General features: G+C 49.4%; 1 protein-coding gene across 1 annotated transcript in view; it reads right to left on the bottom strand.

The window, feature by feature from the left end:
* Positions 1-913: 913 nt before the first annotated feature.
* zfyve26 (zinc finger, FYVE domain containing 26) overlaps positions 914-24,127 on the bottom strand; it is a 73,776-nt gene continuing 50,562 nt past the window's right edge. Inside the window, exons 21-34 of the mRNA XM_029712683.1 lie at positions 23,898-24,040; positions 23,271-23,299; positions 22,363-22,493; positions 20,119-20,339; positions 19,602-19,749; positions 18,800-19,009; positions 13,185-13,406; positions 12,708-12,905; positions 10,910-11,127; positions 9,824-9,974; positions 9,043-9,102; positions 8,249-8,431; positions 6,722-6,772; positions 914-4,566 (exon numbers count right to left, since the gene is read on the bottom strand). Of these exons, the coding sequence (XP_029568543.1) occupies positions 4,336-4,566; positions 6,722-6,772; positions 8,249-8,431; positions 9,043-9,102; positions 9,824-9,974; positions 10,910-11,127; positions 12,708-12,905; positions 13,185-13,406; positions 18,800-19,009; positions 19,602-19,749; positions 20,119-20,339; positions 22,363-22,493; positions 23,271-23,299; positions 23,898-24,040 (2,196 nt within the window). The 3' untranslated portion in view covers positions 914-4,335. The remainder of the gene's footprint in view (positions 4,567-6,721; positions 6,773-8,248; positions 8,432-9,042; positions 9,103-9,823; positions 9,975-10,909; positions 11,128-12,707; positions 12,906-13,184; positions 13,407-18,799; positions 19,010-19,601; positions 19,750-20,118; positions 20,340-22,362; positions 22,494-23,270; positions 23,300-23,897; positions 24,041-24,127) is intronic.

Below are 24,127 nucleotides of genomic sequence, written 5' to 3' on the forward strand. Positions count from 1 at the left end.
AACTTTACAGTTGGCACTATGCATTGGGGCAGGTAGCGTTCTCCTGGCATCCGCCAAACCCAGATTCGTCCGTCGGACTGCCGGATGGTGAAGCGTGATTCATCACTCCAAAGAACGCATTTCCACTGCTCCAGATTCCAATGGTGGCGAGCTGCACACCACCCCAGCCGACGCTTGGCATTGCACATGGTGATCTTAGGCTTGTGTGTGGCTGCTCTGCCATGGAAACCCATTTCATGAACCTACCGACGAACAGTTCATGCTGACGTTGCTTCCAGAAACAGTTTGGAACTCGGTGAGTGTTGCAACCGAGGACAGACGATTTTTACACTCTACGCGCTTCAGCACTCGGCGGTCCCGTTCTGTGAGCTTGTGTGGCCTACCACTTTGCGGCTGAGCCGTTGTTGCTCCTAGACGTTTCCACTTCACAATAACAGCACTTACATTTGACTGGGGCAGCTCTAGCAGGGCAGAAATTTGACGAACTGACTTGTTGGAAAGGTGGCATCCTACGACAGTGCCACGTTGAAAGTCACTGAGCTGTTCAATAAGGCCATTCTACTGCCAATGTTTGTTTATGGAGATTGCATGGTGGTGTGCTTGATTTTATACACCTGTCAGCAACAGGTGTGGCTGAAATAGCCGAATCCACAAATTTGAAGGCGTGTCCACATACTTTTGTATATATAGTGTATATTGTTAATATTATGATTAAAGTATTGAAATGTGATTGTCATGTCATTAACATATTATTACTGTGTAATCTGAGGGATTAAAGTGAGAAATGAAAAACATTATTGTGTAATCTGAGGGATCGCTATTAAAGTGAGAAATACATTTTTTATTACGGTGTAATCTGGGGGATTAAAGTGAGAAATAAAAGTGTTTATTACGGTGTAATCTGGGGGATTAAAGTGAGAAATAAAAGTGTTTATTACGGTGTAATCTGGGGGATTAAAGTGAGAAATATAAACATTATGGTGTAATCTGAGGGATTAAAGTGAGAAATAAAAGTGTTTATTACGGTGTAATCTGAGGGATTAAAGTGAGAAATATAAACATTATGGTGTAAACTCTGGGATCGCTATTAAAATGAGAAATAAAAAAAACGGGCAATTATGTAAACAAAAGAGTTACAATTAGACAATAGGTTGTTAAATTGATCATGATTATAACAAATACGGCAACAAAAATCCCTTTTCTAATGCGACATCTCTTGATTGATTAAAGTACGTGTTTTTATACACTTACAAACGTCACACTGACAGACGGCCTATAACACATCTGACCCTCGCATAGGACACACAGAGGTCAAAGGTTGTGTCACCAAACGGCACCCTATTCCCTATTTAGTGCACTACTGTTAAACTAGGGCGTCGTGGTGCCATTTGGGACGCATAGAGTCACACACCAGAACAGCGGGAAGAAGTAGAAATATACAAAACATAGCAACAGCAACGTTTTTCCTGATCAAAGACAGATACGACAGGCTTTAAAGGAGACAATAATATTGACCTGTAACATTCAAAAAAAAGGTACCACCTCTTTATCATGATCTAGAATTGAAACGGTGTTTAAAGTCCTAAAACATATCCAGAGAGTCCCTTACTAAATCCAACTCGTTCCAAGTTTTCGTTGTATTTCTATATAAAGCTCATCTTTAAAAGCCCTTTCAGGACCCCAAAATGTCCTCTGAGGGAGAAAGCAAGAGAGATTCAGGATATTGCTAGCCTGGGTACCAGTCTGTTGGTGTAAACATTCCACTTCTTGCCACTCCTTGTCGTGCCAAACATACGACTCCGAGTACTAGAAGTGGAATGTTAGCAACAACAACAAAAAAAGACAGGTCTGGATTTCAGGCTAGGAAATAGCTCCTTGGGAAGATATTTTAAGTGAGTTAACTAGTGGCAGGTCGAGCTGATAGACAGTAACAGACATCCCTTCTAATGAAACCCACTCCTTCGACTTTTAAAAAGTTCAAAAACTCTTAAATCATCAATATAAATCTACACTTATATATCTCTTCTTTAAAGCTCTTCACAGGCTTGTAATATCAACACTTGTTTTCTTCTTTGCTTGACAGGTTTACATGGTCATTCTTTCTAACTAACAACATAAAGAGAAGAAAATCTTTTTTTTTAAAAAGGGGGAAAAGTTAGGAATTATTTACATTAAATCAAGTTGTTTATTTTGTCACAAAGAAATATATTACTAGCCTTGAAGGTTAGTGAAAACAAAAGATCCCTTTTTAACTGAGGTAGGAGACTATTGTACACGACTGCCTGTGTTATTACTCTGATATATGCATCTTCTGTGCTCGTCCCAGACTTCAGTTTTACTAGATAAAGTGGTCAACAACTCACAATTCAGTGTGGTTAGATTCATCTCAGTCTTCTCTGGCTGTAGTCGGTCACCTCTCCAGATGAGAGAGAGAGAGACAGTCTTATCTGGCTGTAGTCGGTCACCTCTCCAGATGAGAGAGCGAGAGAGAGAGAGACAGTCTTCTCTGGCTGTAGTCGGTCACCTCTCCAGATGAGAGAGAGAGAGACAGTCTTCTCTGGCTGTAGTCGGTCACCTCTCCAGATGAGAGAGAGAGAGACAGTCTTCTCTGGCTGTAGTCGGTCACCTCTCCAGATGAGAGAGAGAGAGAGACAGTCTAATCTAGCTGTAGTCAGTCACCTCTCCAGATGAGAGAGAGAGAGACAGTCTAATCTGGCTGTAGTCGGTCACCTCTCCAGATGAGAGAGAGAGAGAGAGAGAGACAGTCTTGTCTGGCTGTAGTCGGTCACCTCTCCAGATGAGAGAGAGAGAGAGAGACAGTCTTATCTGGCTGTAGTCGGTCACCTCTCCAGATGAGAGAGAGAGAGAGAGAGAGACAGTCTAATCTGGCTGTAGTCGGTCACCTCTCCAGATGAGAGAGAGAGAGAGAGAGAGAGACAGTCTTGTCTGGCTGTAGTCGGTCACCTCTCCAGATGAGAGAGAGAGAGAGAGAGAGACAGTCTTGTCTGGCTGTAGTCGGTCACCTCACCAGATGAGAGAGAGAGAGAGACAGTCTTGTCTGGCTGTAGTCGGTCACCTCTCCAGATGAGAGAGAGAGACAGTCTTCTCTGGCTGTAGTCGGTCACCTCTCCAGATGAGAGAGAGAGAGAGACAGTCTTGTCTGGCTGTAGTCGGTCACCTCTCCAGACGAGAGAGAGAGAGAGAGACAGTCTAATCTGGCTGTAGTCGGTCACCTCTCCAGACGAGAGAGAGAGAGAGAGAGACAGTCTTCTCTGGCTGTAGTCGGTCACCTCTCCAGATGAGAGAGAGAGAGAGACAGTCTAATCTGGCTGTAGTCGGTCACCTCTCCAGATGAGAGAGAGAGAGACAGTCTAATCTGGCTGTAGTCGGTCACCTCTCCAGATGAGAGAGAGAGACAGTCTAATCTGGCTGTAGTCGGTCACCTCTCCAGATGAGAGAGAGAGAGACAGTCTAATCTGGCTGTAGTCGGTCACCTCTCCAGATGAGAGAGAGAGAGAGAGACAGTCTTATCTGGCTGTAGTCGGTCACCTCTCCAGATGAGAGAGAGAGAGAGAGAGAGAGAGAGAGAGAGACAGTCTTATCTGGCTGTAGTCGGTCACCTCTCCAGATGAGAGAGAGAGAGAGAGAGAGAGAGAGAGAGAGAGAGAGAGAGAGAGAGAGAGAGAGAGACAGTCTTATCTGGCTGTAGTCGGTCACCTCTCCAGATGAGAGAGAGAGAGAGAGACAGTCTAATCTGGCTGTAGTCGGTCACCTCTCCAGATGAGAGAGAGAGAGACAGTCTTATCTGGCTGTAGTCGGTCACCTCTCCAGATGAGACCGTCGGCACAGCGGTGTTTCGCTACTTTCAGTGAGGAGGAAGTCCCTCACAACAGAGTCCAGGTGTCTTGGTGTTCCACTCGTGGCGTTTCTAGTTGAAGTGCTATCAGTTATTATTATTATTATATTATATCTGTTATTCCCTGATGATGTCTGGTTCCCCATCTTGTAGCCAGAACTAGGTTTCTCCAGAACAGCGATACCCGGGTCGTGTTCATTAGGGACACACAACAAATAGACAACATTCTAATCATTTTTTTTTTTTGCAACAGAGAACTAAAACTAGCATTTGTTATAAGTCCAGTCCTGGCAGAGTCCAGTCCTGGCAGAGTCCAGTCCTGGTTGAGTCCAGTCCTGGTTGAGTCCAGTCCTGGCTGAGTCCAGTCCTGGTTGAGTCCAGTCCTGGCAGAGTCCAGTCCTGGTTGAGTCCAGTCCTGGTTGAGTCCGTTTTCTTCTGTTTGGTGTGTAATGAACACGGCCCATGTTCCCCCCATGGGGTTACTTGGCGTTGGGTCGGCCTTGTTTTGTAGCCCCCGGCGGCGCCGCCGTTTTGTCCCTGTCCTTGTGCTCAGACAACCACTGGCAACAGATGTCCTGCATGACAGAGTCTCCGACGCCTTCTGCTGTCTGGAGGACTTCCTGAACCAGCGGCCCGGCCCTGGCTGTATCCAGCTTTACAGCTAGGAGATAGGCTGCTCGCAGTTTACTCACCTGCAGGTAGGCCTTAATCTACAGAGACATATTACAGCCAGGTGTTAATCTACAGAGACAGACAGACATCACCAGAATGTTGGGGGGGTTGTAGAGATAGAGAGTGAGGAGACATGGAGAAGGAGGACTAGACAGGAGACAGTGAAGAAAAGAGATATGGGGTGGAAGATGGTGAGGAGAGAGAGGAGGAGGAAGACAGGAGATGATGGAGGGGAAGAGAGATGAGAGAGAGAGGAGGAGGAAGACAGGAGATGATGGAGGGGAAGAGAGGAGAAAGAGGAGAGAGAGAGGAGGAAGACAGGAGATGATGGAGGGGAAGAGAGGAGAAAGAGGAGGAGGAAGAGGAGAGAGAGAGGAGGAGGAAGACAGGAGATGATGGAGGGGAAGAGAGGAGAGAGAGGAGGGGAAGAGGAGAGAGAGAGGAGGAGGAAGAGGAGAGAGAGAGGAGGAGGAAGACAGGAGATGATGGAGGGGAAGAGAGGAGAGAGAGGAGGGGAAGAGGAGAGAGAGAGGAGGAGGAAGAGGAGAGAGAGAGAGGAGGAAGACAGGAGATGATGGAGGGGAAGAGGAGAGAGAGAGGAGGAGGAAGACAGGAGATGATGGAGGGGAAGAGAGGAGAAAGAGGAGGGGAAGAGGAGAGAGAGAGGAGGAGGAAGACAGGAGATGATGGAGGGGAAGAGAGGAGAGAGAGAGGGGAAGAGGAGAGAGAGAGGAGGAGGAAGAGGAGAGAGAGAGGAGGAGGAAGACAGGAGATGATGGAGGGGAAGAGAGGGAGAGAGAGGAGGAGGAAGAGGAGAGAGAGAGGAGGAGGAAGACAGGAGATGATGGAGGGGAAGAGAGGAGAGAGAGGAGGGGAAGAGGAGAGAGAGAGGAGGAGGAGGAGGAGGAAGACAGGAGATGATGGAGGGGAAGAGAGGAGAGAGAGGAGGGGAAGAGGAGAGAGAGAGGAGGAGGAAGACAGGAGATGATGGAGGGGAAGAGAGGAGAGAGAGGAGAGAGAGAGGAGGAAGACAGGAGATGATGGAGGGGAAGAGAGGAGAAAGAGGAGGAGGAAGACAGGAGATGATGGAGGGGAAGAGAGGAGAGAGAGGAGGAGGAGGAGGAGGAAGACAGGAGATGATGGAGGGGAAGAGAGGAGAGAGAGGAGGGGAAGAGGAGAGAGAGGAGGAGGAAGACAGGAGATGATGGAGGGGAAGAGAGGAGAGAGAGGAGAGAGAGAGGAGGAAGACAGGAGATGATGGAGGGGAAGAGAGGAGAAAGAGGAGGAGGAAGACAGGAGATGATGGAGGGGAAGAGAGGAGAGAGAGGAGGGGAAGAGGAGAGAGAGAGGAGGAGGAGGAGGAGGAAGACAGGAGATGATGGAGGGGAAGAGAGGAGAGAGAGGAGGGGAAGAGGAGAGAGAGAGGAGGAGGAAGACAGGAGATGATGGAGGGGAAGAGAGGAGACAGAGGAGGAGGAGGAGGAAGACAGGAGATGATGGAGGGGAAGAGAGGAGACAGAGGAGGAGGAGGAGGAAGACAGGAGATGATGGAGGGGAAGAGAGATGAGAGAGGAGGAGGAAGACAGGAGATGAGGAGGGGAAGAGAGGAGACAGAGGAGGAGGAGGAGGAAGACAGGAGATGATGGAGGGGAAGAGAGATGAGAGAGGAGGAGGAAGACAGGAGATGAGGAGGGGAAGAGAGAGAGGATGAGGAGGAAGACAGGAGATGATGGAGGGGAAGAGGTGGTTACCTTGTACAGATGGGAGATGAGGAAGAGAACAGGAGAGAGAGAGGAATGAGAGGAGGAGGAAGACAGGAGATGAGGAGGGGAGGAGAGGAGAGAGAGGAGGGGAAGAAAAGAGATATGGGGTGGGAGATGGTGAGGAGAGAGAGGAGGACGAAGACAGGAGATGATGGAGGGGAAGAGAGATGAGAGAGGAGGAGGAGGAAGACAGGAGATGAGGAGGGGAGGAGAGAGAGGATGAGGAGGAAGACAGGAGATGATGGAGGGGAAGAGGTGGTTACCTTGTACAGATGGGAGATGAGGAAGAGAACAGGAGAGAGAGAGGAATGAGAGGAGGAGGAAGACAGGAGATGAGGAGGGGAGGAGAGAGAGAGGAATGAGAGGAGGAGGAAGACAGGAGATGAGGAGGGGAGGAGAGAGAGAGGAATGAGAGGTGGTGGGTACCTACCTTGTTCTCTGTGCTCTTTGTCTCCAGAATGAGACACTCCAACTCCTTGGCCTTCAAGATAAAACAAAACTTTATTAACACCATCTCAGGCAGTAACAGTGCAAGGAAGGCTGTGATTGGTACACTATTGGGTATCATCTTACTGACAACTAGCAGTTATAACACTTTATAAACGTATTATAAGCATGTATTAGCCTTTATAATGTCTTACAATAAGGGTTATAATATGTGATGTCTATCAACATTTCACAAATTAAAGTGTTGTAGACTACTAAAGGACTAATGCCCTACTGAAGGCTGTAAATGGCAGTGGTGTAAAGTACTGATGTAAAAATACTTTAAAGTATAACTGTAGTTTTTTGGGGGTTTCTGTACTTTACTATTTATATGTTTGACAACTTTTACTTAACTTAAAATAATGTACTTTTTACTCCAAACATTTTCCCTGACACTCAAAAGTACTCATTACATTTTGAATGCTTAGCAGGACAGGAAAATGGTGTAATTCGTACACTCATCAAGAGAACATCCCTGGTCATCCCTACTGCCTCTGATCTGGAGGACTCACTAAACAGAGAACATCCCTGGTCATCCCTACTGCCTCTGATCTGGAGGACTCACTAAACAGAGAACATCCCTGGTCATCCCTACTGCCTCTGATCTGGAGGACTCACTAAACAGAGAACATCCCTGGTCATCCCTACTGCCTCTGATCTGGAGGACTCACTAAACAGAGAACATCCCTGGTCATCCCTACTGCCTCTGATCTGGAGGACTCACTAAACAGAGAACATCCCTGGTCATCCCTACTGCCTCTGATCTGGAGGACTCACTAAACACAAATGCTTTGTTTGTAAATGTTGTCTGAGTGTTGTACTGTGCCCCTGGCTATCCGTAAATAAAAAAACAAGAAAATGGTGCCGTCTGGTTTGTTTCATATCAGGAATTTGACATTATTTATACTTTTTACTTTTGATACTTTAAGTATATTTAAAACCAAATACTTTTAGACTTTTACTGAAGTAGTATTTTACTGGGTGAGTTTCACTTTTACTTGAGTCATTTTCTATTAAGAGACTTTTGCTTTTACTACAGTATAACAGTTACTTTCTCCACCACTGGTAAACTGATTGGTTTGAAAGAGATTGTGGGGCCCCCTTATCTGTGTAACTCACGTCTGTGGGGCCCCCTTATCTGTGTAACTCACGTCTGTGGGGCCCCCTTATCTGTGTAACTCACGTCTGTGGGGCCCCCTTATCTGTGTAACTCACGTCTGTGGGGCCCCCTTATCTGTGTAACTCACGTCTGCGGGGCCCCCTTATCTGTGTAACTCACGTCTGCGGGGCCCCGTTATATGTGTAACTCACGTCTGCGGGGCCCCCTTATCTGTGTAACTCGCGTCAGTGGGGCCCCCTTATCTGTGTAACTCGCGTCTGTGGGGCCCCCTTATCTGTGTAACTCACGTCTGCGGGGCCCCCTTATCTGTGTAACTCACGTCTGTGGGGCCCCCTTATCTATTTAACTCACGTCTGTGGGGCCCTTATCTGCGATGGAGACACAGCTGAGTATGATGACGTCACAGTCGTTCTTGGTGGCGGTGCCCGACTCCCCCACGCACTTCAGCAGCTGGCGCACGGCCCGATACTGACGCTGACGCACAAGCCTCTGGCCCGCGCGCACGTATACCGTCAAGGCTTCCAGCTGGAAGTCCTGAGGAGAGGAGAAAGAGGAAAAAACTGATGTTTCATGTTTTAACAAATAAATAATGTAGACTACAGTTTAAAAAAGTCTGGGGTCACTTAGAAATGTCCTTGTTTTTAGAAAGAAAAGCACATTTTTTTTTGTCCATTTTAAAATAACATCAAATTGATCAGAAATACAGTGTAGACATTGTTAATGTTGTAAATTACTATTGTAGCTGGAAACGGCTGATTTTTAACGGAATATCTACATAGGCCCATTATCAGCAACCATCACTCCTGTGTTCCAGTGGCACGTTGTGTTAGCTAATCCAAGTTTATCATTTTAAAAGGCTAACTGATCATTAGAAAACCCTTTGGCAATTATGTTAACACAGCTGAAAACTGTTGTCCTGATTAAAGAAGCAAGTTACTTGGTCCATGGTCCTCTGTGTTTCGGTCTCTATATCTAGTATTTGCCATAACAGGTAGTTGCCAACATAACGTTTCAGTTATTTCTTGACTTTAAAGTCGAGGTATTTTCTATTTAAGAGGAATATTTTAGTAAAGAAAGGAAATGCCAGACGGATCAATCTCCTCCTGGACGCCATACCGGAAATCACTGAGAATAATGTCTCTTACCTGTATGACTCGGTATGCGATGCCAAACCCCTCTTCAATGTTCTTTCCTCCCAACATCACCTGCAATGTAAATGCAATGACACAATGTCAGATGTAGCCCCATTAATTCAGTGAGTTATCGGTTAACAACATCCTAACGCCCCCGTCTAGTGCCCCAACTCCCCGTCTAGTGCCCCAACTCCCCCGTCTAGTGCCCCCAACGCCCCCCGTCTAGTGCCCCAACGCCCCCCGTCTAGTGCCCCAACGCCCCCCGTCTAGTGCCCCAACTCCCCCCGTCTAGTGCCCCAACGCCCCCCCGTCTAGTGCCCCAACGCCCCCCGTCTAGTGCCCCAACGCCCCCCGTCTAGTGTCCCCAACGCCCCCTGTCTAGTGCCCCCAACTCCCCCCGTCTAGTGCCCCAACTCCCCCCGTCTAGTGCCCCAACGCCCCCCGTCTAGTGCCCCAACGCCCCCCGTCTAGTGCCCCAACGCCCCCCGTCTAGTGCCCCAACTCCCCCCGTCTAGTGCCCCAACTCCCCCCGTCTAGTGCCCCAACTCCCCCCGTCTAGTGCCCTAACTCCCCCGTCTAGTGCCCAACTCCCCCGTCTAGTGCCCTAACTCCCCCGTCTAGTGCCCTAACTCCCCCGTCTAGTGCCCTAACTCCCCCGTCTAGTGCCCTAACTCCCCCGTCTAGTGCCCTAACTCCCCCGTCTAGTGCCCTAACTCCCCCGTCTAGTGCCCTAACTCCCCCGTCTAGTGCACTACTCCCTATCTTTGAGAAACTTTGCAGGGGGCAGGCTCACCTTGCAGGCTACATCGATCTTCATAGCGCTGGGGCCGAACAGAGTGGGAGGAGTGCTGGAGGAGACCGAGGGGGTGAGGGTGGTGCTGGATGTTTCACAGTGATGCAGGAACCGAGTCACCTCCAGCTGGAGCTCTATAGTGTTCATGTGTCTGGTTCAGAAAACAAAGGGGAACGTTACATGATAACAGCCTCGCTACAGCCTCGCTACAGCCTCGCTACAGCCACGCTACAGCCTCGCTACAGCCTCGCTACAGCCCCGCTACAGCCCCGCTACAGCCCCGCTACAGCCACGCTACAGCCCCGCTACAGCCACGCTACAGCCTCGCTACAGCCTCGCTACAGCCTCGCTACAGCCACGCTACAGCCACGCTACAGCCACGCTACAGCCACGCTACAGCCACGCTACAGCCTCGCTACAGCCTCGCTACAGCCTCGCTACAGCCACGCTACAGCCACGCTACAGCCTCGCTACAGCCTCGCTACAGCCTCGCTACAGCCTCGCTACAGGCTCGCTACAGCCTCGCTACAGCCTCACTACTCAGGAGAGATGCACTACGCAATTAAATCAGTTATGGTCACATATGCTTACTTTACAAGCCCTTAACCAACAATGCAGTTCAAGAAATAAAGTTAAGAAATTATTTACTAAATAAACGAAAGTAAAAAAATAAATAAAAACGAACAATAAAATAACAATAACAAGGCTATATACGGGGGGGTACCGGTACCGAGTCAATGTGAGGGGGTGCAGGTTAGAAAAGAGATGGCTGTCACCACCTGGATATATACATGAGGTAAAAAGGTACATTTCCTGAAGAAAATGTGTATGCTTGCTTCAGCCGTCTAAACGTTTGAATTGCAAGTCTCTGCCTCCCTCTAGACTCTGGGGCCCCCTCTCGACTCCCGGTCCCCCTCTAGTCTCTGCCTCCCCTCTAGACTCCCGGGGGGCCCCTCTAGACTCCCGGGGGGCCCCTCTAGACTCCCGGGGGGCCCCTCTAGACTCCCGGGGGCCCCCTCTAGACTCCCGGGGCCCCCTCTAGACTCTCCGGCCCCTCTCGTCTCCCGGGGGCCCCTCTAGTCTCACCTGGAGACATCGCTAGAAGACATCTTCTTTCTGAAGGAGTTAGAGGTGCTCCTCTTCCTGTTAGTGCTGTTGGTACGTGTTCCCTGTTGCTCCTGAAGGTAGGTTCGGAGGTGCTCCTTGGCCCGGACCAGCCATCTCCGCTGGTCTCCCAGCTGAACGTAGGACACGACACCGTGGGTGAAGAACCGGATACACGTCATGGCCGCTCGCACGTGGTCCTGACAAAAGGGAGGAGAGGGGTCGAATCAGATCTTATTATCTTATAGAGGGGCTGCACTGCTATTCAGTTCTTTATTCTAGAGAGGGTGGGTGGTGGGGGAGTGGAGGAGAGGAGAGGGGGGTGGTGGGAGGGGAGTGGAGGAGAGGAGGGGTGGTGGGGAGTGGAGGAGAGGAGGGGTGGTGGGGGAGTGGAGGAGAGGAGAGGGGGGGTGGTGGGAGGGGAGTGGAGGAGAGGAGGGGTGGTGGGAGGGGAGTGGAGGAGAGGAGGGGTGGTGGGGGAGTGGAGGAGAGGAGGGGTGGTGGGGGAGTGGAGGAGAGGAGAGGGGGGGTGGTGGGAGGGGAGTGGAGGAGAGGAGGGGTGGTGGGAGGGGAGTGGAGGAGAGGAGGGGTGGTGGGGGAGTGGAGGAGAGGAGGGGTGGTGGCGGAGTGGAGGAGAGGAGGGGTGGTGGGGGAGTGGAGGGGTGGTGGGGGAGCAGAGGAGGGGTGGTGGGGGAGTGGAGGAGAGGAGGGGTGGTGGGGGAGTGGAGGAGAGGAGGGGTGGTGGGGGAGTGGAGGGGAGGAGGGGTGGTGGGGGAGTGGAGGAGAGGAGGGGTGGTGGGGGAGTGGAGGGGTGGTGGGGGAGTGGAGGGGTGGTGGGGGAGTGGAGGAGAGGAGGGGTGGTGGGGGAGAGGAGGGGTGGTGGGGGAGTGGAGGGGTGGTGGGGGAGTGGAGGGGTGGTGGGGGAGTGGAGGAGAGGAGGGGTGGTGGGGGAGAGGAGGGGTGGTGGGGGAGTGGAGGGGTGGTGGGGGAGTGGAGGAGGGTGGTGGGGGAGGAGAGGAGGGGTGGTGGGGAGTGGAGGAGAGGGGGGTGGGGTGGGGAGAGGAGATGAGAGGAGGGTGGTGGGGGAGAGAAGGAGAGGTGGGGGAGTGGAGGAGAGGGTGGTGGGGGAGAGAAGGAGAGGGGGGTGGGGGAGTGGAGGAGAGGGTGGTGGGGGAGAGAAGGAGAGGGGGGTGGGGGAGTGGAGGAGAGGGTGGTGGGGGAGTGGAGGAGAGGGTGGTGGGGGAGTGGAGGAGAGGGTGGTGGGGGAGTGGAGGAGAGGAGGGGTGGTGGGGGAGAGGAGGGGTGGTGGGGGAGTGGAGGAGGGTGGTGGGGGAGGAGAGGAGGGGTGGTGGGGAGTGGAGGAGAGGGGGGTGGGGGAGTGGAGGAGAGGGGGGTGGTGGGGGAGTGGAGGAGAGGGGGGTGGTGGGGGAGTGGAGGAGAGGGGGGTGGTGGGGGAGTGGAGGAGAGGAGGGGTGGTGGGGGAGTGGAGGAGAGGGGGGTGGTGGGGGAGTGGAGGAGAGGGTGTGGTGGGGGAGTGGAGGAGAGGGTGTGGTGGGGGAGTGGAGGAGAGGGTGTGGTGGGGGAGTGGAGGAGAGGAGGGGTGGTGGGGGAGTGGAGGAGAGGAGGGGTGGTGGGGGAGTGGAGGAGAGGGTGTGGTGGGGGAGTGGAGGAGAGGGGGGTGGTGGGGGAGTGGAGGAGAGGGTGTGGTGGGGGAGTGGAGGAGAGGGGGGTGGTGGGGGAGTGGAGGGGTGGTGGGGGAGTGGAAGGAGGACAGACTAACCATCATGAACTGTTGTAGCTGGTATAGTGTGTGAAAGTGTCCCCGCCGCTGCAGCAGTTGACAGGAGGAGAGGAGGTATCGGCTGCAGACCTCCAGGCCTGGGTCTAGGGTCTCCAGTAACCCCTGCATCATCCCCAGACGACCCCTTTCCAGACTAGGCTGCAATACGCCCTCCAGAAACACCTCCTCTGGACACTCCTGAAGAGCCATGGAGGGAGGGACACTGTTGAACTCATGTCCCCTAGGTGAGTATACAGTTCCAGGACAATCGATACTATCCAGACTCGAAAGACCATAATACCTTGTTTATTTTAAATCAGGCAGATCACTTAAATTATTCTTATTTACCATGACAACCTGGCTCCACCTTAACACAAATCCTCAACAACAAAATAAAGTAGCATTGACCTTGAAGTTCACAGTAATGAGATAAGATCTCCGTGACCATTGACCCCTGACCCCTTCATGACCCCTAACCTTGCTGAGCAGGTGCTGCAGGGCGTCCTTCATGTTGTCGTGTCTCATCAGGAAGGAGACCAGGGCCAGGTGAGTCCCGTAGCTGGACAGGTAGTACAAGCTCTCTTGATACAGGCTGCTGCCCTGACCCTGACCCCCCTCTGGCCAGTCCACTGATCCTCCAGGCTCACAAAGAGCTTCCTCAAGCTCTCTCAGAGACCACAGGATGTCCTCACTGAAAGACTGATACACAGAGCGAGAGACAGAGCGAGAGACAGAGCGAGAGACAGAGCGAGAGACAGAGCGAGAGACAGAGCGAGAGACAGAGCGAGAGAGAGAGAGCGAGAGACAGAAAGACAGAGAGGGAGAAAGAGACGGAGAGGGAGAAAGAGACGGAGAGGGAGAAAGAGACGGCGAGAGAGATGGCGTGAGAAACAGAGAGCGAGACAGAGACACAAAGAAACACACACACACACACACGCACACACACACAGTGAATGATGGTATAATAACAGAAAGATTGGGCGGTTGGTTGCATAACCTAGCGACAGTGCAGTGTTACATAATGCCTCTTTATATCTAGATCAACCTGTTTCTATTCATTTTGTTCTTTTATTTAACCAGGCAAGTCAGTTAAGAACAAATTCTTATTTACAATGACGGCCTACCGGGGAACAGTGGATTAAACTGCCTTGTTCAGGGGCAGAACGACAGATTTTTACCTTGCTAGATCGAATCCCCGAACTGACAACCTTCCGGTTACTGGCTCAACGCTCTAACCACTAGGCTACGCTGCTATACTGAACAAAAATATAACAAAAATATAAAATGCAACAATTTCAAAGATTTTACTGAGTTACAGTTCATATAAGGAAATCAGTCAATTAAAATAAATTAATGAGGCCCTAATTATGGATTTCACATGACTGGAAATACAGATATGCATCTTGTTGGTCACAGAGCTTGGGGCGTGGATCAGTAAACCAGTCAGTATCTGGTGTGACCACCAATTGCCTCATGCAGCACGACACATCTCCTTCACATAGAGTTGATCAGTTTCTGGATATTGGCAGGAACTGGAACACTCAGTCATACACGTCAATCCAGAGCATCCCAAACATGCTCAATGGGTGACATGTCTGGTGAGTATGCAGGCCATGGAAGAACTGGGACATTTTCAGCTTCCAGGAATTGTGTACAGATCCTTGCGATATGGGGCTGTGCATTATCATGCTGAAACATGAGGTGATGGTGGTGGATGAAAGGCACGACAATGGACCTCAGAATCTCGTCACGGTATCTCTGTGCATTCAAAATGTAGTTGCGTTCATTGTCTGTAGCTTATGCCTGCCCCATACCATAACCCCACCGCCACCATGGGGCACTCTGTTCACAACGCTGACGTCAGCAAACCACTCGTCCACACGACGCCATACACGCGATCTGCGGTTGTGAGGCCGGTTGGACGTACTGCCAAATTCTCTAAAACGACATTGGAGGCGGCTTATGGTAGAGAAATTAACATTCAATTCTCTGGCAACAGCTCTGGTGGACATTCCTGCAGCCATTTGCACACTCCCTCAAAACCTGAGACATCTGTGGCTTTGTGTTGTGACAAAACTGCACATTTTAGTGACCTTTTATTATTGTCCCCAGCACAAGGTGCACCTGTGTAATGATCATGCTGATTAATCAGCTTCTTGATAGGCCACACCTGTCAGGTGGATGGATTATCTTGGCAAAGAAGAAATACTCACTAACAGGGATGTAAACACCTTTTCGTACAATTTGTTTTGAGAAATACGCTTTTTCTGCATATGGAACATTTCTGGGATATTTTATTTCAGCTCATGAAAACATGGGACCAACACTTTACATGTTGCGTTTATATTGTTGTTCAGTGTATTTGTTGTGAGTATAAAGCTTCACTTTAGCCAAGCTGATATCTCAACATAATGTTCAGTCTGAAGCAGTAATTTAACAAAGGACAAACTGTTCTAGCAGGACCGTAGGGACTGGGCCACCGACCGACTGGGCCACCGACCGACTGGGCCACCGACCGACTGGGCCACCGACCGACTGGGCCACCGACCGACTGGGCCACCGACCGACTGGGCCACCGACCGACTGGGCCACCGGCCGACTGGGCCACCGGCCGACTGGGCCACCGGCCGACTGGGCCACCGGCCGACTGGGCCACCGACCGACTGGGCCACCGACCGACTGGGCCACCGACCGACTGGGCCACCGACCGACTGGGCCACCGACCGACTGGGCCACCGACCGACTGGGCCACCGACCGACTGGGCCACCGACCGACTGGGCCACCGACCGACTGGGCCACCGACCGACTGGGCGACCGGCTGGGCGACCGGCTGGGCACTACTGTTGACCAGAGGCACCCTATTCCCTATATAGTGCACTACTGTTGACCAGAGGCACCCTATTCCCTATATAGTGCACTACTGTTGACCAGAGCCCTATTCCCTATATAGAACACTACTGTTGACCAGAGGCACCCTATTCCCTATATAGTGCACTACTGTTGACCAGAGCCCTATTCCCTATATAGTGCACTACTGTTGACCAGAGCCCTATTCCCTATATAGAACACTACTGTTGACCAGAGGCACCCTATTCCCTATATAGTGCACTACTGTTGACCAGAGGCACCCTATTCCCTATATAGTGTACTACTGTTGACCAGAGCCCTATTCCCTATATAGAGCACTACTGTTGACCAGGGCCCTATTCCCTATATAGTGCACTACTGTTGACCAGAGGCACCCTATTCCCTATATAGAGCACTACTGTTGACCAGAGCCCTATTCCCTATATAGAACACTACTGTTGACCAGGGCCCTATTCCCTATATAGTGCACTACTGTTGACCAGAGCCCTATTCCCTATATAGTGCACTACTGTTGACCAGGGCCCTATTCCCTATATAGTGCACTACTGTTGACCAGAGGCACCCTATTCCCTATATAGTGCACTACTGTTGACCAGAGGCACCCTATTCCCTATATAGTGCACTACTGTTGACCAGAGGCACCCTATTCCCTATATAGGGCACTACTGTTGACCAGAGCCCTATTCCCTATATAGAACACTACTGTTGACCAGGGCCCTATTCCCTATATAGTGCACTACTGTTGACCAGAGGCACCCTATTCCCTATATAGTGCACTACTGTTGACCAGAGGCACCCTATTCCCTATATAGTGCACTACTGTTGACCAGAGGCACCCTATTCCCTATATAGTGCACTACTGTTGAATAGGTGCCTCTGGTCAACAGTAGTGCACTATATAGGGAATAGGGTGCCTCTGGTCAAAAGTAGTGCACTACATAGGGAATAGGGTGCCATTTGAGAAACCTTTTCAGACGGCTGAGCAGAGCAGGACAACCTTTTGGCAGAGAACACTCAGGTAATGTCCTAAATAGTACCCTATACCTTACACCGTGCAGTACGTTTGACCAGGGCCATGTAGTGCACTACCTAGGGAATAGAGTTCCGTTGGGGACAAAGCCACACAGATAAACTACTGGCAACAGTGAAGACTGGAGCTCTTTGTTGTGAGATCAGAACAGTAAACAGCACTATCGTTTGGCATGACATGACTGGTTCACAACACAACTCAGTCCGGTAAGTACTGGGTACAGGGAACCAAGGTAACAAAAAAATCCCTGACTGTTGCAATACAGTCTATATCATCAATACAGTCTATATCATCAATACAGTCTATATCATCAATACAGTCTATATTAGCAATACAGTCTATATCATCAATACAGTCTATATCATCAATACAGTCTATATCATCCATACAGTCTATATTAGCGATACAGTCTATATTAGCAATACAGTCTATATCATCAATACAGTCTATATCATCAATACAGTCTATATCATCAATACAGTCTATATCAGCAATACAGTCTATATCAGCAATACAGTCTATATCAGCAATACAGTCTATATTAGCAATACAGTCTATATCATCCATACAGTCTATACTAGAAATACAGTCTATATCATCAATACAGTCTATATCATCCATACAGTCTATATCAGCAATACAGTCTATATCAGCAATACAGTCTATATCATCCATACAGTCTATATCAGCAATACAGTCTATATCAGCAATACAGTCTATATCATCCATACAGTCTATATCATCCATACAGTCTATATCATCAATACAGTCTATATCATCCATACAGTCTATATCATCCATACAGTCTATATCATCCATACAGTCTATATCATCCATACAGTCTATATCATCCATACAGTCTATATCATCAATACAGTCTATATTAGCAATACAGTCTATATCATCCATACAGTCTATATCATCCATACAGTCTATATCATCAATACAGTCTATATCATCAATACAGTCTATATCATCAATACAGTCTATATCATCAATACAGTCTATATCAGCAATACAGTCTATATCATCAATACAGTCTATATCATCAATACAGTCTATATCAGCAATACAGTCTATATCATCCATACAGTCTATATCATCCATACAGTCTATATCAGCAATACAGTCTATATCATCAATACAGTCTATATCATCAATACAGTCTATATCATCAATACAGTCTATATCATCAATACAGTCTATATCATCAATACAGTCTATATTAGAAATTGTAACTTCCCATTTATTTTATAGATTATAGATTAGATAATATTAGATAATATGACGTATTGTACAGTTTGTGTTTTTAGGTATTATGTGATGTATTATGTCCGTTTAAGCACCAAATGAATGTCCCACGTGGTGGGATAATACAGTTTATCTAAGACTGGGCCTAATGTGGGAACGTTAAGACTGGGCCTAATGTGGGAACGTTAAGACTGGGCCTAATGTGGGAACGTTAAGACTGGGTCTAATGTGGGAACGTTAAGGCTGGGTCTAATGTGGGAACGTTAAGGCTGGGTCTAATGTGGGAACGTTAAGACTGGGTCTAATGTGGGAACGTTAAGACTGGGTCTAATGTGGAAACGTTAAGACTGGGTCTAATGTGGAAACGTTAAGACTGGGTCTAATGTGGGAACGTTAAGACTGGGTCTAATGTGGGAAGGTTAAGACTGGGTCTAATGTGGGAACGTTAAGGCTGGGTCTAATGTGGGAACGTTAAGACTGGGTCTAATGTGGGAAGGTTAAGACTGGGTCTAATGTGGGAACGTTAAGGCTGGGTCTAATGTGGGAACGTTAAGACTGGGTCTAATGTGGGAACGTTAAGGCTGGGTCTAATGTGGGAACGTTAAGGCTGGGTCTAATGTGGGAACGTTAAGACTGTTTCCACAGGGATAACAGTAAACACCACTGTGTGCCCAACAATTACATAACTGGTTGAAAATAAGACACTGAAACTGGGTACGTGCTGGGCACAGCGAGGACGGCTATTTTCCGTGTGGCATGGCAGCGTTGCTACCAATGAGAGACACACACTGTTGTGGTGTTCAATTCCTGCAGTCATCCTACAGACATACTAAAACCCCTCACTGTCGTAGCATAGACTAAACATCTAGGCTTTAAAAAAAAAAAAAAAAAATGGAGATAAGCGTCTTCAATATAGGTATCATGGTCATATTTGTCTCTCACCATGGCCAGAGTGGGTCTGACGGTGCTTTCCAGATGAGAGACGATCTCCTGCAGCAGCCGAGGACCCAGGTTGAGCTGGTTTCTGTCCACCGGAGCTTTTAGACAGCGACATAACTTCTCCCTAGCAACAGTCAAGTTCCCTGCTTTCAGGGAGGCCATTCCCCACGCCTGCCACACACCACCTGGGTCCAGACCACTCTTAGTGGACACCTACAGGCAGAGAGAGAGATGACCAGGTTAGGATTGATACACCTGTCTCAGTGGACACAGACAGACAGACAGACAGACAGACAGACAGACAGACAGACAGACAGACAGACAGACAGACAGACAGACAGACAGACAGACAGACAGACAGACAGACAGACAAAAACCTAACCTAGAATAACCTAGAATTAGATGTTCAGACTTAAACACACTTGTATTGCCTTCAAAATGTGTCATATTTTCAACTGTGATACATTTCTCAATTGGGACAATAAAGAGATTGACTGACTGACTCACTAGGTCTTCCTCACCTCCACAGCGAGCTGGTAGTATTCTGCCTCCAGTAGCTGGCTGACTGACTGACTCACTAGGTCTGCCTCACCTCCACAGCGAGCTGGTAGTATTCTGCCTCCACTAGCTGGCTGACTGACTGACTCACTAGGTCTGCTTCACCTCCACAGCGAGCTGGTAGTATTCTGCCTCCACTAGCTGGCTGACTGACTGACTCACTAGGTCTGCCTCACCTCCACAGCGAGCTGGTAGTATTCTGCCTCCACTAGCTGGCTGACTGACTGACTCACTAGGTCTGCCTCACCTCCACAGCGAGCTGGTAGTATTCTGCCTCCAGTAGCTGGTTGCGTAGCCTGGTGACAGCAGCCGTCTCCAGGATGTCATCCAGAGAAGGGATGTACTTGTAGTTGGCCGTTACCAGGATCTTCAGGACGTCGACTTTACTGATGTAGCTGGGGACAGACAAAGAAGAGACAGAGACACAGACAGAGGGAGAGACAGAGGGAGAGGGAGAGAAACAGAGAGAGGGAGAGAGAAACAGAGAGAGGGAGAGAGAAACAGAGAGGGAGAGAGACACAGAGAGGGAGAGAGAGAGAGAGACAGAGGGAGAGACAGAGGGAGAGACAGAGGGAGAGAGAGAGAGGGAGAGACAGAGAGAGAGAGAGAGAGAGACAGAGTCAGCGACAGAGAGAGACAGAGGGAGAGAAACACAGAGGGACAGAGGAGAACTGATGTAAGATGAGCACTATATCATTTCCAGATCCTATACATGCCATCCTCACCTGTCACACAGGGCATTATGGGTAATGTAGTACTCTCACCTGTCACACAGGGCCAGGTCCTGGCTGCGGCCCACCTTGACGAACATCAGTTTGGCGCTGAACAGAAGCTGGCGCATGACGTCGGTGAGGAGGCGGGCGTCCACCTCGGGATTGGTTAGTTTACGGGACAGTGAGCGGCAGTGTCCAATTAGCTGGTGTCCACAGGCTGTCTGGTCGCTATGGAGGGACAGGATGGCCACACACAGAGACGCACTGGGAGCCTGGAGACAGGGACAGAGGTCAAACTGACAGTTCAAACAGAGCCTGGAGACAGGGAGAGAGGTCAAACTGACAGGTCAAACTGGGAACCGGAGACAGGGACAGAGGTCAAACTGACAGGTCAAACTGGGAACCGGAGACAGGGACAGAGGTCAAACTGACAGGTCAAACAGAGCCTGGAGACAGGGACAGAGGTCAAACCGACAGGTCCAGCTGGAAGCCTGGAGACATGGACAGAGGTCAAACTGACAGGTCAAACAGAGCCTGGAGACAGGAACAGAGGTCAAACCGACAGGTCCAGCTGGAAGCCTGGAGACAGGGACAGAGGTCAAACTGACAGGTCAAACAGAGCCTGGAGACAGGGACAGAGGTCAAACCGACAGGTCCAGCTGGAAGCCTGGAGACAGGGACAGAGGTCAAACTGGGAACCGGAGACAGGGACAGAGGTCAAACTGACAGGTCAAACTGAGCCTGGAGACAGGGAGAGAGGTCAAACTGGGAACCCGGGGACAGGGACAGAGGTCAAAATAAAATATAAATCTAAAATAGTAACACGATATAATAACAATAATGAGGCTATATACAAGGAGTACCGGTACCGAGTCAACATACTGGGATACGAGGCAGTTGAGATGATTGATTGGGGTAAAATGTACATGTAGGTAGGGTGTGAAAAGCAGAAAGTCCGGGTAGCCTTATAATTAACTGTTCTTATGGCTTTTTTAAAACTTTTAAATGTAACCTTTATTTAAACTAGGCAAGTCAGTTAAGAACAAATTCTTATTTACAATGACGGCCTAGGAACAGCGGGTTAACTGTCTTGTTCAGGGGTAGAACGACAGATTTTTACCTTGTCAGCTCAGGGATTCGATCTTGCAACCTTTCGGTTTTCTGACCCAATTCTCTAACCACTAGGTTGCCTGCTGCCCCGGCTTTGGGGTAGAAGCTGTTCAGAAGTCTTTTGGTCCCCGACTTGGCACTCCGGTACCGCTTGCCGTGCGGTAGCAGGACAGAACAAACTGACTTGGGTGGCTGAATTCTTTAGACCTTTCTCTGACACCGCCTGGTGTAGAGGTCCTGGATGGCAGGGAGCTTGGCCCTAGTGATGTACTGGGCCGTACACACTAGCTCTGTAGCGCCTTGTGGTCGGATGCCAAGCAGTTGCCAAACCAAGAAATTATGCAGCCAAGTCAAGATGCTGTCAACAGTAGAACTTTCTGAGGATCTGATGACACATGCCAAATCTTTTCGGCCTACTGAGGGGGAAGAGGGGAAGGTCCGTCTCCACTACAGCTCTGTCGATCTCAATGGGGGCGTGCTTAGCCCTCTGTTTCCTGTTGTCCAGGATCCGCTCCTTTGTCTTGCTCACGTTGAGGGAGAGGTTGTTGTCCTGGCACCACACTGTCAGGTCTCTGACCTCCTCCCTATAGGCTGTCTCATCGTTGTCGGTGACTGTTGTGTCATCAGCAAACTTAATGATGGTGTTGGAGTCGTGTTTGGCCACTCAGTCGTGGGTGAACAGGGAGTACAGGAGGGGACTGAGCACACACCCCTGAGGGGCCCCCGTGTTGATGGTCAGCGTGGCTGATGTGTTGTTACCTACCCTCACCACCTGGGGGGCGGCCCGTCAGGAAGTCCAGGATCCAGTTGCAGATGGTGGTGTTTAGTCCCAGGATCCTTAGCTTAGTGATGAGATTTGAGGGCACTATGGTGTTGAACGCTGAGCTGTAGTCAATGAACAGCATTCTCACATAGGTGTTCCTTTTGTCCAGGTGGGAAAGGGCAGTGTGGAGTACAATAGAGACTGCATCATCTGTGGATCTGTTGGTGCGGTATGCAAATTGGAGTGGGTCTAAGGGTTTCTGGGATAATGGTGTTGATGTGAGCCATGACCAGCCTTTCAAAGCACTTCATGGCTACCGACGTGAGTGCTACGGGGCGGTAATCATTTAGGCAGGTTACCTTGTTGTCTGTTGTTATAACTGGCCTGTTCATTGTAGAACTCTGTCTGTAGTTATAACTGACCTGTTCATAGTAGAACTCTGTCTGTAGTTGCAAGTTGTCTGTAGGGTTGGTGCTGAGGTGAAACTGTCGGTGAGTGACCTCTGGCAGGTGAAGAATTGAATCTAACACTCCCTCTGTAGACATAGGACTACCTGCAACTGGGTCAGGGAGAGAGGGGACAGGGAGGAAGACGAGGAGGGAGAGGGAGAAGGGAGAGGGGAGAGAGGGGGGAGAGGAGAGAGAGGGGGGACAGGGAGGAAGACGAGGAGGGAGAGGGAGAAGGGGGAGGGGAGAGAAGGGGGAGAGGAGAGAGAGGGGGGACAGGGAGGAAGACGAGAAGGGAGAGGAGAGAGAGAGAGAGAGGGAGGGGAGAGAGGGAGAGGGAGAGAGGGAGAGGAGAGAGAGGGAGAGAGAGAGAGAGAGAGGAGGAGGGGAGAGAGGGAGAGGGAGAGAGGGAGAGGAGAGAGAGGAGGAGGGAAGAGAGGGAGAGGGAGAGAAAAGAAGGGGAGAGAGAGCGAGTCACACACTATCCAAGGACTACAAATTGTGATTAGCTAACCAGCTAGTTAAATCTGGGACATTGTGATTAGCTAACCAGCTAGTTAAATCTGGGACATTGTGATTAGCTAACCGGCTAGTTAAATCTGGGACATTGCGATTAGCTAACCGGCTAGTTAAATCTGGGACATTGCGATTAGCTAACCGGCTAGTTAAATCTGGGACATTGCGATTAGCTAAGCAGCTAGTTAAATCTGGGACATTGTGATTAGCTAACCGGCTAGTTAAATCTGGGACATTTACAGAATGTTGATCAATGTGCATTGTCCCCATGTCAAATAAACCTTAACATAACAGTAGCTGAAGAGGCAGTAGCCTTAGGAAGACATTTCATACTAACGTCTGTTATTAATATGATAGCAACCCTTTACCTTCAGCTTGTTCCAGCGTGTCATCAGAACTGTGATGATACAAACAAAATAGAAAATCAGTGATATGTTACCTTGGGGTCAATATACAGAGATAGTGATATGTTAATATACAGAGATAGCGATATGTTACCTTGGGGTCAATATACAGAGATAGCGAGTGATATGTTACCTTGGGGTCAATATACAGAGATAGTGATATGTTAATATACAGAGATAGCGATATGTTACCTTGGGGTCAATATACAGAGATAGCGAGTGATATGTTACCCTTGGGGTCAATATACAGAGATAGTGATATGTTAATATACAGAGATAGCGATATGTTACCTTGGGGTCAATATACAGAGATAGTGAGTGATATGTTACCTTGGGGTCAATATACAGAGATAGTGATATGTTAATATACAGAGATAGTGATATGTTACCTTGGGGTCAATATACAGAGATAGTGAGTGATATGTTACCTTGGGGTCAATCTACAGAGATAGTGAGTGATATGTTACCTTGGGGTCAATATACAGAGATAGTGATATGTTACCTTGGGGTCAATATACAGAGATAGTGACATATGACAGTGAATAAAGCAGTGTGTAGGTTGTTACTGCCAGTAGGGTCTAAGGGTCTCACCCTGGATGGAAGTAGCCGTAGCACTGGTCACACACACGCACTTCCTTCTCCTCCACAGCGCAGCCCTCTACCGCCATCTTGTGGTCGGAGCAGGCATGGCACACCAGACGGCCACATCTCCTGCAGTGGTGACGCCTGTTGAACTGAGGAGGACAATAGGATGGAACGGAGAGTCCGTTTCACACAACAAATCAGGAGCCCGGTTCACCCAACACAGACGAAGTCTGTTC

Source organism: Salmo trutta, chromosome 25 (assembly GCF_901001165.1).
Source record: "Salmo trutta chromosome 25, fSalTru1.1, whole genome shotgun sequence".
Classification (NCBI taxonomy): domain Eukaryota; kingdom Metazoa; phylum Chordata; class Actinopteri; order Salmoniformes; family Salmonidae; genus Salmo; species Salmo trutta.